Source organism: Herpailurus yagouaroundi, unplaced genomic scaffold, assembly GCF_014898765.1.
Source record: "Herpailurus yagouaroundi ecotype Mexico unplaced genomic scaffold, PumYag 164, whole genome shotgun sequence".
NCBI lineage: Eukaryota > Metazoa > Chordata > Mammalia > Carnivora > Felidae > Herpailurus > Herpailurus yagouaroundi.
Window position 1 is genome coordinate 37,091,110 of NW_024412405.1, and position 20,519 is coordinate 37,111,628.

At 34.3% G+C, this 20,519-nt stretch overlaps 1 protein-coding gene across 1 annotated transcript in view; it reads left to right on the forward strand.

The window, feature by feature from the left end:
- Positions 1-20,519, forward strand: part of DACH1 (dachshund family transcription factor 1) — a 443,609-nt gene that overhangs the window by 389,457 nt on the left and 33,633 nt on the right. Inside the window, exons 8-11 of the mRNA XM_040487387.1 lie at positions 4,429-4,580; positions 13,479-13,626; positions 16,989-17,132; positions 17,642-17,710. Of these exons, the coding sequence (XP_040343321.1) occupies positions 4,429-4,580; positions 13,479-13,626; positions 16,989-17,132; positions 17,642-17,710 (513 nt within the window). The remainder of the gene's footprint in view (positions 1-4,428; positions 4,581-13,478; positions 13,627-16,988; positions 17,133-17,641; positions 17,711-20,519) is intronic.

A 20,519-nucleotide genomic window follows, 5' to 3' on the forward strand; every position in this document is an offset into this window, starting at 1 on the left:
TTTTCTGTACATAATCCAAAGTATTCAAAATGTGAGGTCCTGTTCTAGTTATCAATAGCCGTGTAACAAATTGTACCAACAATTAGTGGCTTAAACCATCACACATTTAAAATATCAGTTTCTGTGGATCAGGATTTGGATGCAACTTAGCTAGGTGCTTCTGGTTTAAGGTCTCTCATGAGGTTTCAGCTCTGCTGTCAGCTTGTGTTATAGCCTCATGTAAAGGTTCAACCGGGCAGGGGGAATCTGCTTTCAAGCCAACTCACATGGTTTCTGGCAGGCCTCAGTTCCTTGTCATGTGTACCTCCACAGGGTTGTCTCATGACAGGACAGCTGGTTTTTCCCAGGGCAAGAAATGTAAGAGAAAGAGAGAGAGGAAAATGGAAACTATAAATTGTTATAACCGAATCTTGGAAGTGACAGACTAACACATTTGTTTTTCTCTGTTTGTTAGATATGACTCAGATTAAGGGGGAAGGTTCTAGAAAGGATGTGAATAACAGGAGGGAGGAATCATCAGAGGCCATCTTAGTGGCTAGTATATAACCACAAACCCAGAGAAAATATTCCCCAAGTATTTGTCAAGTACATTATAAGATGTGTTAATTATTTAACTCTTTACAGTAAAATATCCTACAAATAATGAAATCGGGATAGAAACTCTTGATTAAACAATAGTATTCTCTGTGTGTTATTCTTGCTGATTTTATACTTACTGTAGTCAGGTAAGAGTGTGTCCTTATACTTATGAAATGTGCATTGACGTTTTAGGATTAAAAGGGAAGATGGTTGAAACATATGTAAACATACACACAGAAGAAGAGAGGGAGAGAGCAGAGAAATAATTTCAAAGTAAACATGGCAAAATGCAAACAATTGGTGAATTTGAGTAAGGAGTTGATTCATTTTCTAGGGCTGATTTAACAAATTGCCACAATCTTGACGGCTTAAAACAACAAAAATTAATTTTCTTTCTGGAGTTCTGGAAGACAGAGGTCTAAAATCAAAGTATTCGCAGGCATAGTCTCCACCCCGCGCAAGAGACTATAAAGGAGAATCCATTCCTTACTTCTTGTAGCTTTTGGTGTCTGTCAGCGTCATGCATTTACTATGGCTGGGAAATTCTGATCTCCATCTCCCTCTCCACTCTGCCTCTTCCTCTTGACTGTGGATCTCTTCTGTCTCTCTCAAGTCTCCCTCTGCTTTTCTCTTATAATGACACTTGTCATTGGATTCGGCATCCATCCTAAACCCAGATGATGTCCTCACTTCAAGATGTTTAACTTAATCACATCTGTAAAAATCCTCTTTCCAAGCAAGCTACCATTCAGAGGTTCCGGGGATTAGGCATGGATATATATTTTAGGGGACTATCATGCAACCCACCCCAGGAGTATATAGGAATTCTTTGTCCAATTCTTGTAACCCTTCATAAGTTTAAAATTATTTGAAAGCAAAATATTCAAGAACAGAAGACAGACTACATTGTCAAATGTTGTGATAATCCAAAGAGCATGCAATCTGACAAACTTTCTTTTACAAACAAAACTTAAAAGAAGTATGTGCAGATATATCAATTTGGAATAAGGTGTTTTGTGAATTTGTGCTTCATCATTGTTCACTGTTTGAAGTCAGTGGAGATTAGGTAATGTTAAAACTCTTTTCCATGTTGTCTGGACTCTCAAACATTTGCTTTAATCTTCTTAGAGCATTTAGGATATCAAAGGTCATTTTTATTTCAAAAGGAAGGACTATATTCCCAATTTTACCATCTTTGTAAGGAGACTAAATGAGACTTTCTATGATGTTAATTGCCACAAGATGACAACTTTTTAGTAGGGTCTTGAAGCCCAAAGGAATATTTTTGTTTTGTATGTTTGATCTTTGATCAGTGTGTCTTCTTTTCAAAAATATATATTGATCTTAAGAATCACCCTTTATTTTCATTTCTTTAGTTGTCACTGTGCTCTAAATTTTACTGTTTCTTAGCTTCATATTGAGAGTGGCCTTATGTAATATCTCTCCTATATAAAATGACTAATGAATGAACCCAATCATGCAAGTCTATACCAAATGATAGTTGAAACCGTGAGGACCAAGATGAGCATGAGGATTCCACTGAAGCAACTGCAGAAAAACAGATCACACACACACACACACACACACACACACACCAATTTGAATCCTATATTGGGAAAAATAGAGTAGCTAATGAAATAATGTTGGGGGACAAAATATTTCACCACCTATAGGAATTGGCTACTAACAATTGGGATCAGTCACTCCAGGCCAGGTTAAGCTACTTGAGGTTTGTAGATTGTGTTTTTAAGCCTTCTGTCCTCAGTATCTAGCACATTGTTTATGTTAAGTAAATATTAGCTATGTAAATATGTGTGTCATGAGTGATTTTATTAATTAATTTGCACAACAGCCAAACATAGTCAAGCATAAATGTATTGAAGTTACATCAAATAGTCATGGGAATGACGGAACTTATACTCAAATGTGTGTGTGTATGTATGTGTGTGTGTGTGTGTACATTCATATGGTGCTTTTTTCTTAGACGATCTTTAAAGAATTGTGGAATCAGTCTCTAAAGCTGAAAGCAAATTCAGGTGGTCATCTGGTTCTATGCCTCTCTTCAAGAGACAAGCAATTATTATCCCCATGATCTATTAAGCCACATTTTCTTTAGCATGTGACAGCAAAGGTGATGCTGATCGAAAAATATTGCTCTCCATTCTTAAACAATTTCACATGCACATAGATGTTTAACAAGCGCCTTTTTGGAGCTATTATGAGAAAACACTAGCAGCCTTGGTCTGGAGGAGTAATTTATGACAGCTAGGTAAAGGGTGTCCAAGATCATCTTGATCACATTAGCCATGCAGTAGCCCTACCCCTGCACGGCAGTCTTTCTTCAACCCCCAGTGACAAGATTGATAAAAAAAAAAATAATAATAATAACAACACAGAGAGTCCTACTTTAGCTGCTTAACTCCCGTTTCTTCTAGAACCTGCGGCCTCAGATCGCCTGTCAGTAAGTCAACAGAGAAGGGAGTGAAAGGAGAAACCGCAGAGGGAGTGAGTGTAGTGTGAGAAGAGAGGCAGTTAATAGAAAGAAAGCCTGTGTCCGATACTCTCCTCCCCAACTTCTCTTCCCTTTTGGCCTGTTAACTAAAAATGTGGAAAGGTGACGGAGATGAACTTAACTTGTTCTGACATTAGTTAGAAACAGAGAGGTGCCTACTTCCATATTTCTGCCCCAGAGAGAGGTAATTGGAAAACGTGTTGTGTGGTTAGGTGTTGTAATGAAAAATAAAGGAATGATCGAGAACAGTGGAATCAAATTATAAGCATAAAGGCAAGTGTGCTGAAGTTTTTAGCCACTTGCAAAATTGAGAGATCCTATCAGGACTGTGCAAATACATTGCTCTGATTAATTTTCCTGGGGTGAAATATGAAAATATTTATAAAATTGAGAATCCTGCCATGAATAAAATTTTCTCTGTGATATAATAAACTAAAATAAGCCATAACGTTGGTGTCTGAAATGAAACTGTAAAAAAATGTTTAAATAATAAAGAGCTGAATGAAAAGATTTCACCGTGAGAGTAAAAGGAATCCATATCGAGACATTACTCTGAGTTGCTTAAAATTTTGAAGAATATTCAATAAATAAAGTAAAGATTAATTTATCTTAGAGGGTTTTATATTTGATTTTCTAAATATTGTTATGGACGTTGTGCTTCATTATCCTTTCTTTAGACTCCTTTTTCATGTATAAAGGGCTAGTTTTTCAATCAGAAGGTAAAAAGTGTTCAGGGTCAATAGAATTAGACCTTTAGTTTTAATGATACTGAATAATTCGTTTATAATTTAGGAATATATTTGATTCCGGTTTTTCTTTTTAGTCGTAAAATGACAAATTTTAATTGTACATCTTTTTGTAGATTCCTTAAGAATATATTTGAACAGATCATTGATATAAAGGAAGGGTTAATTGAGCAACACACATACTAATATACAAAGCATTTCTTTTATATGAAGCTCTAGAAATATTCTATTGTCAATCCAAACAGAACAAACTAAAATGAGATAATTGGGAAGGTGCCCATAAAGTCAGCCTGAGTATATTATCACAACTATATGTGAGATAATATTTGTTTTAAAAAGATTCTATGGCACTGTAAACTCAGTCTCATTAGAGACTGCATTTAAAAGGCTTATAAAGTTACTCATTAATGTTATCTTGTTGTATCTCCACAGCTTTTTCATTAAAGAAAATTCAGCAGAAAGCATTTTCTCCTGATAGCAGGAACCAATTTGCAATAAATGTTCTGGAAACCACTAGGGAAGCCATTACTGAGGTCTAATAAAAACAGACAAGCGTAACTTGTTCTATATTTTTGTTTCAATCACATACAGATGAGACCCCGCTTTCCACACCAACCGCAAGAGACAGCCTTGACAAACTTTCTCTAACTGGGCATGGACAACCACTACCTCCAGGTTTTCCGCCTCCTTTTCTGTTTCCTGATGGATTGTCTTCCATAGAGACCCTGCTGACTAACATACAGGTAGGCCTTTTGGTAACCTGGAAGAAAGCAACAGGGAAGACTCAGCTGTGAATTTTTCCCAAATTCATACTATTCCAGCTTAAGCCACTCAGGAGATTGACTGAATCATGACATTGAACTTTTTCCAGCTGTTGGAGATTTTAAACTTGCTACACTAATCAAACTGGTTTAGAAATATGTATACGCAGACTTAATAAAAGCTTCAGTGAAAATGACCTGGGCATTTGAAAAGTCATTCTGCCTCAATGCTCTCCTTATTGCCAACTGATGGGAGGAATCTAACTGTTTAAGTTTGTCTGATTTACTAAACGACGGCACACCAGTTCTAATAAATATTTAGTTATTTTTAAACTGTTGGCCTTCCAGTGAGGAAATGATATGTTTAGTCACTTAAAATATGTCTAATATAAAAGAATCCAAAAAATCCCTTCTTTCATAAATAAATTTGTTTCAGTTAATAGGGTTTCTTCAAAGAACAGACTTCAAAAAGCTATACAAAACTTTGCACGGATTTCCTATGTAGTCCCCAGGATGTATATTTTACGTACAGTACATTATGAATCAAAAATACTTACAGTTAACAATAACATAGAGCATGGAGCCAAAATAATAAGAGTGTTTGGGATACAAGAAAGCATAATTTTCTTGCCCACACATGAAGCGATCATGTGGACCCCAGATGGAGATTTTTGCCCTTTATTTCTCCATATTTGGAGTAGCTAATAGTAAGAATGTGCTTGAAGATACTGTGCTGTTACTTTTGTTGTGTTTTCTTTTTTAAATTTTTTATGCTAGTACTTGATTCTTAGTGATATTTTTCTGTACACATTTCCTACCATATTAAACTTTCTCCCAGTAGAAATGTAATTAATTTTATTTACCTCTCCAAGGACATAACAGAAGGCCTTTAATGTAACATATCTTCTCATCTATTAATGTGGCATTTTTAATACTAATGTAATTAGAGTCTCCAGAACTGTATTCAACTTTAGGTTTTATATCTCAGTAATTGAAATAAATCATCAATCTAGCCTAAACTTAATCAAGGCCAAATAATTGATTATATTTTTAAATAAACATAAGATTTTTTTTCTAAATTTGACCCATATTATTGTTTTTTTTAAAGAGGTGGAGTTTTTAATGAATTTTTCTTTTGTTAAATTAAATGATTTCAGAAAATATCCCTCAACATTTCTGAATTTGCACTCTGAAAATAAGGGAATAATTAATTTTGTTATGTTTACAACTCCATATGAAGCAAAGAAAAAGCTAAGGGTTTACTTAAAATTCTCCATCCAGTTATATGTATCTTCATTAACTAAAATGTGTTTAAGGAGCAAAGTGGTCATTTAATTTCAGTTTCAGCAGAGAAAATATTTCTGGGTATCATCAGTATAAACCAGCTTGCTCATCTCAAGAATGGGTTCACGCATGGACTCTTGCATTGTGTGTGAATACCAAATCTCTAAGTCACATACTGCTGGCTTGGGAATATTTATCCACCTATCCCACACCAGGTTTTCCAGACTAGAAATGTATCTGCATCACCTCAAACTGTAATTATTTCTTCAAAAAAAGAAGAATGAAGAGAAAACCCCATTTTTAAAATGTACAGATTTTAGACATATATGTTATTGAAGGTATCTCTAGATTTAAAATACTCTCTTTCTGACCTTCCAGTCAGCCTTGAGGACATATTTTAGCAAGAGTTGATGGTGGGACAATAGTCAAGGCAAGCTAAATTGTTTATCGTTAGTCCCCAGTCATGGGGATCTGGGTCTGTCAAAGTTAGAACACCTACAGTAAGAATATTTTGTTGAAAATAAATTATACTTGTCCACTTCAGTGCATTCACATATATGTACATAAGGTAAAATAAAAATTAAAAATATTACTGAGTTCCATGCATAGGAATACACACACATACGCAATATATATATATACACACACACACACACACATACATATATAAACACATGTACACATGCATATACACACATATATACTGGATTTATGTTCAATAATGGTTTCACATCATTTTGCAAAAGGTTGTGAATGCTAGTTCCTTTATTATTGCCACATTTATTGAGTTATAGTAATATCCTAGGAATGGTATAGAATGTTTAAGCAGTCATGACCCTGGCTTATTGGGCATACAGTATAAATGTGTTTGCTGTCCAAATTCTAATTTGGGTAATTACATTCTGCCTACCTCAATTTCCTCTGCAATTTCAATTATATATAATGGGGTTCTGTGCTTTCTATTTCAAAATGGTAACATACTTTTTGTGTGGTAAGTTTAAAGCTCCATATTTCTTTTGGAGATATTTTATCAGGATGGCAATGGAAAAAATTGAGTTAAAAATGTTTACATGTTTCAAATCATACAATCCCATGTGTGAAATTAAAGCTTTATTATGTATATTTACATTTTAATTAAACTTAAGACATTGGGTTGTATTTAAATTTAATGTATAGAAGTCTATTTTTCTTACGATTAATGACCAAAAGCCCTTCAAAATAATGTGTTTAAGATTTTGTTTTCTAATATTAAATAATTTCATAACATGATATTCTATATTTGATAAATCTCAATTTTCAGATTTGTAATGGTTAGTACAGATGTCCATTACATGACATATCCAAATTGAATTTTCATAAATGTTTTTTCTTTTTTGCTTTAAAAGAGGACCTGTAGAAAAATACTATACACTAGTATTTTTAAATGTACTCTATATACTAAATATGTATATCTTCCATAAAGGATAGTAATTTCACATGAGTGGTACGGATTCATTCCAGATTTTGCTTTTATAAAAAATTATTTTATGTGGATTTTGTCTTTCTCTATGTGATAATCTTTTATTATGGCTTCCTTATTCAAACATGTCCATGGAGAACTCCCTGTGAGAATTTAAGTGAGGAAATAGAATTTTAGTGTCAATTTACTGAATGTGACACCTTCGAATGTGGGCTACCCAATTAACACACTTAAAGGAGAATTTTACTCATTATTCTCAATCCAAGCTTTCATGCTGTAAAGCATAGCTACAACCTATTTGTACAGAGGATTGGGAACAAATAATTTACATTGTTTATCTTATTATAAGAATAACTTAAGATGACTTACAAATATTAAAATAAGAATAGGTAAATTAAAAACAAAGGTAAAATAAGGTAGAGAATATGATATTTAGTTAGGGGAAAGGATAGCATTGAAGATAGATGCCTTAAGGCAATATGTGGTAGGAGTTTGGTTCACTATGATTTGCCTATATGGAGGAATTAATATAAACAAAGAAGAGCTAAAGGGTTGTTAAAACCACAATAAATGGCAGTCCCAGATTGCATCACTATGGCCTAATAAATAAAATAATCCAACTATGGTACTTAAAAAGTATTCTCTAATTTGTGTTTGACAAAAGAAGAGGAAGAAGAATCTGACTTACTACTAAGGCCAAAACACTGATAATGTATCTTCTAGTCTTTACATTTCAGTGCCACAGCCAATCCTATTATATTTTATACATTTTAAAAAGTTAATAGTTTTTATTTGCATTTTAATATGTCATTTTAATTATAACAGATAAAAATAATTAGGAGGAAACTTTCAAAAAGATACACAAAATAGGACATTGGCTTCAAAACATGGGTAGACTAAGATCAGATATATTGGTGTTACATTATATCTTTTTATGTTTAATTATGTTTATAGAAGTTTTCTTTTTGTTCTCATTACCAATTCGTGGAGAGAGCTCATTAAAACAAAACAAACAAACAAACAAAAAAACAGTGAAATATATCCAGTATTCTAAGCACAGTTTACTGTGCTCAAGAGAATAGCATTATCTCTTAAAGGTCTGGACTATATACTGTACTTACTAATTTATATTGTGTACCACCACCTCAATAATAATAATGATACTAGTAAAAACTAACAGTTATTGAACAATCTTAATGTGTCATTATATAGAAAAAAAATACTCCTGTGTTTGTCTTCTGCTCTCAATATCCTACTACAACATCACGTCACCTCCGACACTTGCTCACCAAAAGTCGGATAGTTTTTTCCACATCAAGCAATTTTGTAGCACTGGCTGGAGACCCTACAATTTAACTCAATTATCTACCTGGGATATAGCATCACATCTCACAGGTTAAGAGTTCAGTTCCACAAGATTGCCCCCTCCCCAAATGCCAGATGAAAATTACAAGCCCAGGTTATATCCCATGCTACTGACCAAGCAGCTACGATCAGAGGTTCCCATCACCCCCATCTTGGTTTCAATTAATTAGCTAGAGCGGTTCACAGATCTCAGGAAAACATCTTCCTTACTAGATTACCAGTTTGCTATCAAGGGACATAACTCAGGTACAGTCAGATGGAAGACCATAAATAAGCATGGTATGTGGGAAGGGGTGCCGAGCTCTCATGCCTTCTCTGAGCACACCACCTCCCCAGTACCTCCAGATGTTGACCAACCTAGAAGCTCTTTGAGCACTTTTTGAACTCTTTTGAGTTTTCATAGAGTTTCCATTATATTGGTGTGATTGATTAAATCACCCACATTCTCGATTAATTCAACTTATAGCCCTTCTGTCCTCCCACAGATCAGGGGGGTGTGGCTGAAAGTTCCATCCCTCTAATCACAGAGTTAGTTCCCCTGTCAACCAGCCTAAATCCTTAGGGCTTTCCAAAAGTCACCTGGTTAAAATGAACTCTGGTGTAGTTGAGCAGGGCTTATTGTGAATAACAAAACACACCCTTTTCACCTTTTTGCTCTTTTCACTTAGGAAATTCCACCCATTGTAGGACCTCTGTGCCAGGATTGAGATGAAGACCAAATATATCTTTCTTACTATAAATCACCATGTCCACAGTTCATCACTATGCGAACTCTATATGATATTACATTGAATCATCTTTATAATCCCACACAGTGGATCTCATTATTAGCTCCATGTTACAGATGAGTAAATGGAGGCAGACAAGTTTTTTGATCAAGGCCATACAATAGTGATGGAGTCTGGATTTAAACATAGGTAGGATAATAACAGAGCCCATGTTGCCACATTGCCATACATGATCAAATAATCACAAGATGGGTTTTATACCTGGAAGTGCTTTTGAGGGAGTGTCTGTTATTGACTGACTTTGGAGAACAGTAACCATGTTAAACTAAGTATAGTTATATCTCTTGTTATAAGAGCTTCTGTCAAAATGTATTGGTTGACACTGTTCTTTTATATATTTGTTTGTGTACAAAATTTCCTGGTTTCTAAGGACACTCCTCTTTCTCATCCTGGAAAGAAACACTAAAAGGAAAAAAAAAAAAAAGGTTTAAGTAAGCTTGAGAGTTCTGATCTAAGCATAGTCAATTTACTAGTTTGGGATTTTAGACAAATCATCTGTTTTATCTGGACCTTGTTTTTTTTTTTTTCAACTTCAAAAACCTTTAATTAGAATGGGCAATCACTAAAATCCCCTTCAACTAGGATGTTTACTCTCATTAGAGGCAATGCATTATTGAGCGGAATTTTGTCACATTAATTCCAGTGACACTCAAAGAACTTTGATTCTGATACCATCTGATTCTGAAACAATTTTTGTATAAAAAACAAACATGGTGAAGGAAGATTTTCTCTAGGATCTAAATAGTAGATTAAGAAATGTTTCCTTCCTATCAGTATTACTGTAGGTTCTCTTTTTTTTTTTTTTAATTTTTTTTCAACGTTTTTTATTTATTTTTGGGACAGAGAGAGACAGAGCATGAACGGGGGAGGGGCAGAGAGAGAGGGAGACACAGAATCGGAAACAGGCTCCAGGCTCTGAGCCATCAGCCCAGAGCCCGACGCGGGGCTCGAACTCACGGACCGCGAGATCGTGACCTGGCTGAAGTCAGACGCTTAACCGACTGCGCCACCCAGGTGCCCCCTGTAGGTTCTCTTATACAAGCAGGTATTTGTACTTTTAGGTTATAAAAATAGTTGAAAAAATGCTAGATCAATTGCAATGCCCTTCTGAAAAGAAATAGATAAGACTCATTCTCTGGAAAATGATTAAAATAATTGAATTCACAAGATAGATCATTCTAGAAGACAAAATATGTATGTATATGACAACAGCCATGCCTCGTGAGATAGAAATTTGAGGCCAAACAACCATTGTCTCTTATAATTGCTGTGCCATAGAGTAAACGTGAAATGCGTTTCTTTAGAATTGTCATTGTCCAACATCATGACTGACCTCCTCCTGGAGAAAAATTCACGTTTTCAACCTGGTGTGTTTTGCTGTAATTCATCATCACAGAATTGTCATCACAGAATTTTGCTCAATACTGCATGTCCACGTGAGACTCAGCATTTAGTGTGACCTTTGCATATGATCTACCTGGAAAATTTACAGAAGTTACACAAATCTGAAAGTACTATTATCACTGATGGTTAAAACGGTGTCCTAATGATTTGTAGATGTTGTGAACACTACTTGCTATCGCTTTCCCAGCCCCCTGCTGCACTGAAATTTAATCGGTTTTCTGTATTTTTTGCAGCAAAGCTGTCACAAGCAATAACATATTTTTGCATATGTACCAGTTTGGCTCTAGCGCAGATTTTTGTTCACACTGGACTCCTACTGATACGCACTGATTTAAAGTCTAAAAATGAAACTTAATTTTATATGGCTTGTAAGTAGTCCCTGGAGGGTATTGGATCTTAAAGCTAGTATTTTTCAGACATAATCAGCAGGAATAGGTAATGTATTACCATTAGGGACATTAGCGGCAACTGTAACAAAAGAAAGCAGTAAACATAAATGCTCTTAGCAACTTCATACATTACAACAAATATTAATATAAAATTACACAAATTAGAGTTACAGTTTAAGATTATTCAACATGTTTATTCATAATGATTGTTTCATATTTAAAGAACACCAAAATATTGTGTTTTGTCAGCCAAGGACAATAATAGTTTAATAGTAATTTATTTTAAACAGCTACTGATAATACAACCAATCAACACATTAAGTGGTGCCAACATTGGCATCTTGCTAAATAATCTCTAGACATTGCACAGAGAGTATATCTTTCAAAGATAAGTCAACAAGAGCAATCAGAGCAGAAAATTAGAATTTGGTATCTTAGAATTAAAATACAGCTAAACTAAAGTTTTAATTGGGGTGATCTAAAAGGGCACTTGATGTAATGATCTCTTTCATTTGTTACTAATTGTTTGTTCCTGATGAAGAAGAAACATACACAGGAATGTTGCTGAATTGAGTTAAGATGGCAGTTTCCTTAGCAGCTATGTTTTATTGTTAAAAACAAAAGAGTAGGGAGGGGCAAACAGCCATGTAGAAACCCTCCAGCTTGTTTCATGTCACAAGAATTATACCAGGAAATTCAGGATCAGGTATAACAGACATGAAATAATTTATATGTGCTTGAAATGAGAATGAAATGGCTTATGATAATGCTATGTTGGTGAGCTGATCTGAAGGTTGATGAGCTAATCTATTGGGCTAACAAGTCAAACCAGAGTTGAAATTCCAGATTCAGACAGCTTATGTTGTCTCTTGCAAGAGGGGGTCATATCCTAGATCAGATGTACAAAATAGAACCAACTTCTATTTCATTTATAATTTCAGTTGAAAATTTTAGTCGCTGGTGTTCACAGCCCAAGACAAAAATATCTTCTACTCCAAAAAGGCATTTTTTTTATTGCCTAGGTGAGAAGCATAGAAATTTTAGCTCTAATGTTTACTAATAATTTTCTAAAGGATATTGGGAGAGAACACATGCAGAATACTTTTTAATATGTTTTCATAATCTCATTTTCAAGAATCTCAGAATATGACTAAATTTTTAATTATCAAAGAGTAAATCAACTTATATATCTCTTATGTATATGCGTATATGTATATATGAGATTTCATTTTCAGTTGTATAAATACTTTACCATATACTCTTGAGTTATACTGTCAAATAGTCCCCTAAAAGTTATTCTCAATTTATTACAACCATTTTAAATGACTTTTTAAAAACAATGCACTATTAAACACTGGGTTTTGGATCCCTTGCGTGTATTTTATGTCAAGAAAAATATACTAGTATTATAATTTCTATTCATCAAATTTTTGGAATCTCCTATATAGTAGGCACTCTCTGGACCCTAGGAACATAGTACTAAGTGAAAGAAAATGTCCCTGCTTCAGAGAGTTTACATTTTAGTGGAAGAGACACGGCATAAAGCAGTAAACGAATACATACATGACAATATTACATAATAATAAATGATATGAAGAGTTCTAAGGAGAGAATAACGAGATGGGTTGGAAGGCCAATCCAGATAGGGTGATGAGGAAAGGCCTTTCTTGACTGGCAACTACACAGGGGTGAGATGAAGTGAGGGCATAAGCCACGCAAAAAGTGGGAGGAAAAGCATTCAGGAAGAGAACAGATAGAGCAAATCCCTGGTGCAGAAACCAAAGGTAAGCATTGTGTCCAGTATAATCTCAATAGGGAATGGTGGAGAAGGAGCTCCAAGAGATAGGTGGGCACTGCTAGGATCACTTGGGACTGTGTAAACCACGTTGGATCATCATTTCTCAGTTCTTATTTTTTAGTATGCTTAAATGCCCGCATTTAGCTTTAGATCTGGATATTCTAATTAGAAGCAATTGAACCTGCATGGCAAAAACGTTTGTCTTCCTAATACAATTTAATTAGTTTTAGAAGTTTTGTGCTTTAGTTACAGTACTTGTCCTAGAGAATGCAGAGTGAATGTACAAGAATGAAAGAATTTGATAAGCTGGTTCTTTTTTAAAGATGCTTTTAGTAATGAATGAAATGTGCTATGCACCAAAATATTACAATTCTGAATGCCTTCTTTGTACAGGGGCTCTTGAAAGTTGCCATAGATAATGCCAGAGCTCAAGAAAAACAAGTCCAACTGGAAAAAACGGAGCTGAAGATGGATTTTTTAAGGGAAAGAGAATTAAGGGAAACACTTGAGAAGCAGTTGGCTATGGAACAAAAGAATAGAGGTATTTTTAAACTTCCAAATAAGTCTAATACTTTATATACAATATTTAACAGAACAAACTTATGTTTGGTGATTTACTGTGAGATGATATAGCTTTTTTGTTAATTTACTATCGCTGAAGTTCACAGCAGGATTTGAATCCTGGGCTCATTGTATTTTTTTTCTTCCCCAGAGTACACTGTTTCTCTTCTGTTCATACCTCAGGGAATTGAAATATATTTTATCATTAATCACATAATTTTTATTGCTCATAGAGCTTAACAAGTAAGATAAGAATGAGCTCTGATGACAGCCATGAAGAAAAATTTTGTATTTATTTACCATTGCCGTTTGAAAACTTAAGAGTTAAGTCACAAAGCTAAAATAGGAAATACTGACTATTCAAGTGAAGAAGATTTAGTAAGATATTTATCAACTGAAATTGAAGACTGATGAATATCTGAACAAATGACCAAAGTTGAGTGTTTGTATAATTTTCTCTCTGAATGGCTCGTTTTCATCCAACAAGGTCACGTACACATTAATGTATAAACCAATATGAATTTTTATTGGGTAAAAATAATAATATCAGTTTATGAATTCCTTCTTCTAACACACTTTACAGCACATGTACAGATAATTTTGAAGGTCATTCATATGTGGATGTTTATATTATTTGTGAGATTAAGAATATTTTTTTTATAACCAACTTTCCCTTTGCCTCAACTATAACATTATCTTAACTACGCCAGAGGGAGAGCAACTTTTCTCTCAGTTAATAAGTATCCAATATAAATATTCCATGTATTCTCCTTCTATATGTTTGACACCGTTATGTGAAAATCATTGTTTCTGTTTTGTCTTTCAAACCAGCAGGACTTAGTAGGTTGTTTTCATTTGTTACTATGAAGCAATATCTAGTGGGTTCCTGGGATGAGGCTGATTTGGGAAGCCATCACTGCACATGTACAGCACATTTCTAGATAATGTGGTTTCATATAGATTTAGGTACTAAAGTAATCAGGACATGATAAACATTGATAATGGGATGTGTTCTATGTGAATAATGAAGATTGGTCAAAGAGTTAATCTTCCATGAGATAGCCATGTCTTGATTTTGTTCTCACCTGGAGAATTTTTTTTCTTTTTTTCTTTCTTCTTCTTCTTCTTCTTCTTCTTCTTCTTCTTCTTCTTCTTCTTCTTCTTCTTCTTCTTCTTCTTCTTTTTTGACAAGACTTAAAGGTAGATCCTTGAATTCCTAAAGTAATCTTTTGGTTACTTGAGAGAACTTCAGAATTTTATTGGTTCAAATCTGTTGGAGGCTTTATCTTGATTTTTTTCTTTAACCACTAGAGGGCAAAACATTTCACAGATCACCTCATGAACCTCCCATTTAATTAATTGTGAACAATAAATTAAAGGTAATATCTATCAATATTTATCTATTGTAAATGTATCTGTTGAAGCAGTGTACTACTCTGAAGAGAGAACATGGCGATATCGTTTGGTTCAATCACAGAGGAGAAAACAGTAAGCAGTCAATGGCAAGGCACTGGGTATTGAGCTTTTAGTGCCATGGAAATATACAATCTAAATAAATAATTCAGAAATTACTGTTTCTTTTAAAAAAAAACCAGTCATCTTCGGAAAAGGACATAGTAGGCAAATGATTTTGTTAATATGGTTTTCACACTATTTTTTAACTTATTTTTTTTTAATGTTTATTTATTTTTGAGACAGAGACAGAGACAGAGTGCTAGCAGGGGAGTGTCAGACAGAGAGAGACACACACACACACACAGAATCCGAAGCAGGCTCCAAGCTGTCAGTACAGAGCCCGAAGTGGGGCTCGAACTCACAAACCATGAGGTCATGACGTGAGCCGAAGTCAGACACAACCGACTGTGCCACCCAGGCACCCCACTTTCACACTAAATACTGTATTAAATAATGTTATTCTTTAATCTGCAGTAAGAAATCAAAAAGCAAACTTGGAATGACTACTCCTTATGATTAATTCTACCAGAAGGATTTTCTCATACTGATTCTGCCATATTCATATCCACAATGTTTATCAACCAGCAAAAAAAAATATATATATATACATATATATGTATATATATTCTATTTTTTTTTTTAAATTTTTTTTTCAACGTTTATTTTTATTTTTGGGATAGAGAGAGACAGAGCATGAACGGGGGAGGGGCAGAGAGAGAGGGAGACACAGAATGGGAAACAGGCTCCAGGCTCTGAGCCATCAGCCCAGAGCCCACGCGGGGCTCGAACCCACGGACCGCGAGATCGTGACCTGGCTGAAGTCGGACGCCCAACCGACTGCGCCACCCAGGCGCCCCTGTATATATATTCTAAAGAAAAACATTTGCATGCCCCCCCATATGCTGACTGCCTGCCTTATGTAAATTGTAGAAACTGAAACAATTATCATACTGAAAGTATAGTTAACATACACTTTATGAACATCGTTTATCTGTTACCATTTATTGATTACATATTATATACAAATATTTAAATTGTCCAGTAGGAGAAGATGTATCATAATTAACTTTTTGTATCGTAATCTCCTTTTTTATATAAATACTACATTATTGTCAGCAGTAGCACATTATTATTATTATAGTGAGGTTTTATTCTCCACCAGATTTCAGCAGAATAAAATATAATTTGCTTAAAATATGTTATAGTGCATATAAATTTGCTTTAAAGAAATTATTGATATCTCTGAGCAAATTATAATAGCTTCATCTCCCCAAAAGACTGCTTATATGTTAATAATTAAGAGTATTTAGCTCATTATATGCAATAATATTTATTGCATTTTTTTAAATTTCAAGGAAAAATTCTTAACTGTTTTGCAAACAACTATAGGGGAAATGCTCCATTTGCTGTCCAAAAAATGGTGCTTCATAAAGGAGGCATGCTTATAAAGGTTGGCATTATTCTAACTACTCTGACTATTCTGATTCAAGGGCAGAGACTAATCCACAGAATTCAATCAGGCTTCCTTTATCAGTGTATATAAATAATTACTAACATTAATTTCTCCTTAAATCTGTCCCAACTGATGACAATAAAGGTACCTTCATAATATAATAGTACAAAGCTACATAAAAATTGGCCTCCTTGGATATTCACTGGGATTTAGTTTAGAACAAGGTGGAATTTTTTGAACTTTCTCTGCATAAGTAGACTCAGCCCAGCAGGGGGGAAAATATGTGTGTGTGTGTGTGTGTGTGTGTGTGTGTGTGTGTGTACACACACACACACACACACACACACATACATACGTAGATGAAAAACATAGATCATTTGTAAGTTTGAACATTGCAAAAATTTTTTTTAAATATAATATACACTCTTTTCTAGCCATAGTTCAAAAGAGGCTAAAGAAGGAGAAGAAGGCAAAGAGAAAATTACAGGAAGCACTTGAATTTGAGACCAAACGGCGTGAGCAAGCAGAACAAACACTAAAGCAGGCAGCTTCTACAGACAGTCTCAGGGTCTTAAATGGTAAGAGGGTGCATCTTTATGCATGGCTAACTAACTTTAATTTTTAGTGCTCAAAAGACAAGTTAAACCTGTGTTTGTGGTTTCATATTTTTCTATGTCTAGTGCTTCCGTAAAGTGTGCTTGTAGCTGAGAGCCTGGTGGGAAGTAGTCACATGTGTTGGAGAAATGCTTTATTTCATAGGTGCCTTCACTGTCTTGTTACTTAACTTCAGTATCTGGGACCTGACCTTGCTTTTCTGTTTAACCAAACCTGTCTCTACTGAAATAGGCTAAAATATTAATCTGAGCACTTCCCACTCCCTATCCCCTGTTATAAACAATTTTGCGGTACTTATTTATCTATTCAAATATTTCGATGATTCTTATGGTTATGGTCTTTGTTCAACCGTTACAAGATGACACAGATTTATGTAATTTTAATTCAGCACCAAAGTAACAGGTTGCTCTTTTTTTAAAGGACAATAGAATCAAATGAAATATGTGTCACTCTTACCTTTCTGTGCTTTTAGACTCTCTGACCCCAGAGATAGAGGCTGACCGCAGTGGCAGCAGAACAGATGCTGAGAGGACAATACAAGGTAGGAATTTGCAAAAGGCTATAAATCTAGATCTTGCTATATGAGTTTTTCCTCAGCTTTAGCCTGCTATTCAAGCATGTAGCCTACCATCTGGGCCACATCAAAACAAGTTCAAACAAGGTCAAGTTCATCTTGCTTGTTTATATGAGTGAATTCATTTTGTGCTGATAGATTTTCTTTAAATTAACAGGTCATTTCTGTTTATACAATGCAATTAAAAAGGAATAATTAATTTTAAACAATGTATGATTTAATCTTGGACATAGTAAATGTGTTTTATTGAATGCTTGAAGCCAATCTCATGCAGGAAAGGCTTATAAGTTCTATGTGAATAAAAGCATGGGTTAATCAAATAGGTAGTTCTTAAATTTGAAAATTTCTCCTTTTTTGTGACAGATACGGCAAGGTACATGCAAAATAGACTGGTTGAATGTTAACAATAAATAAGATTGTTTAGTCCTCTGTGGATTTCCTGAATGTTCTGTATGCCATTATATACATTTTAATAACACAAATATGCTGAGCAAAATCATATATAGAATACTAAAGGGAGTTGTATTAAACACTCAGAAGAGCTAAATAGGTATATTGCCGAGACCACACTATTAGGAAAGAACAAAATCTGAAGGTAACATTTATAGTCTAACATCTATTCTAGGCAATAAACTCAGTCTAACAACATGAATACTAAACAGTAAAAAGAATATTTGTTTTCTATTTTAAATGAAGATGGTTCTTCAAAGGGAAGCCTAAAATGATTAACTGCTATAATCCTCCCAATTGCTTTTATTTTGCATTTTAAGCTCAATCATTTTGGGGATATTGTGTGACATTAATTGTGCTACTTAATCAGCTACAAATGTGCCATTTTCGGTTTAGAGTAAAGGAAATATACTTTTGTAAAGTATCAGATATGCAGTAAGTAAAAATCAGAAAATTGAGGAAGCATTCCTGAAGAATATTTTGGCCTATGTTTGTTTTACCAAAAACCATGATAATTATTGTTTTAAATCCTGAGGATCGAACCATATGTTATTGCAAGATATCTCCTTGTATATATAAGATTAATGCAATTGTACATTTAAGAAAGTCTTATTTTTTAGAGCATTATGGATATCAGCAAAATTATGTGCGTGTATATGCATATAATCTTATTAAAATCATAAGATTTCTGTTGCAGCTCTCTTAAAAATTGCATACACATATTAACCAATGAGTAATATCAAAGCCAGTCCTCTTTATCAGGAATGATAACTTCAATAAGGTCAATGTAAATATCAGCCCTAATTTGTGTGTTCACAGACCACTCATGTCCTAACTTAGCTAATGGACAAAGTGGTCTGAGAAAGCACATGAGTCTCCAGGTAGATGTGATATATAAATTATCTGGTATCTAAAGAATCCTCAAAGTTGTCAAACTCAATCCAAGAAAAATGATAGAATATATTCCTGCACATTAATGGAAGATATGTTGTCAATGTTAAGAAGCAATTAGGCAGTGATTAAACATTTTGCGTGGTTGACATAATGTTTATTCCAGGAATTTTCTACAAGTAATATTTTGGTGATCAATTAGGCTATAATTCTATTAATTTTAATTTGTAAAATTCACATATATTCAAATATACACTTTAACATGGATAAAGTCTTGCTGTATAAGGTTGAAGTATTGACTACTTTCAATTTCTATTGTGATTTGCTTATTCTGAGTAAATTTTAAATTATAAATTGCCTTTTTTGGCTATCCAGAATGCTCTCAGTTGAGTAACAAAGAAAACCTGCTCAAACAACTTTATAATTAAGGCAATAAAACACTTGAAGGACAATTATACATAGTAATATAAAGCCAAATATAAATGATTATGGAGTTATTTAATGCTTTGCTTTAGTTGTAATATAAAATCTTAATCATCTCATTCATTCATTCAGCTGGTCAATTAAAAATATGTGTTCCTGGGGTTGCCTGGGTGGCGCAGTTGGTTAAGCGTCCGACTTCAGCCAGGTCACGATCTCGCAGTCCGGGAGTTCGAGCCCCGCGTCAGGCTCTGGGCTGATGGCTCAGAGCCTGGAGCCTGTTTCGGATTCTGTGTCTCCCTCTCTCTCTGCCCCTCCCCCGTTCATGCTCTGTCTCTCTCTGTCCCAAAAATAAATAAATGTTGAAAAAAAAATTTAAAAAAAATATGTGTTCCTGAATTCTAATGTGAATAATCAATAATAATCTACTTTTATCATACTTATCCTTAGATTTAATAGTTTTATTATACTGTTCAAAAGCACAATTCATTTTCAACAAAACACCTAATATTCATGGTTTTAATTAGATAATATGATTTTTTTCTCAAATGTAATAAAAAATTATAGATGAATCTGTATTTTTATATTTTAATTGCTAAAAAGGTATTTCAACAGCAGTTGTACCACCCAAGATATTTAAAATACCAGGCAGAGCAAAGAGATCATCTTTTGCTACTCTAATCCCGCTAAATAAGCTCATTTAGCCCTCTGAAGCTTTTTTAAAAAACAAAAACAAACAAACACCTTAGACTAGATTAATATGGTAGGAACACAGAACAAAATGAACTGTGAACAGAAGAAATCAAATATAAAAAAAATTGAGTTAAATTCTGAGTCTAAGCACAACGACAGGAAATGCAAAGAAAGAATTGGAACCCATTGCTAGTTTGTGAAATGGTCTGTGTCATGCATTTGGGGGGCCGTGAGCACTTGGTGCTTCACAATATAAGAATGACACGAACTTAGTCTCTTACTCCATTTGCCTTTCTCTTTCTTGGTGTCCCCAAGCCCAGGT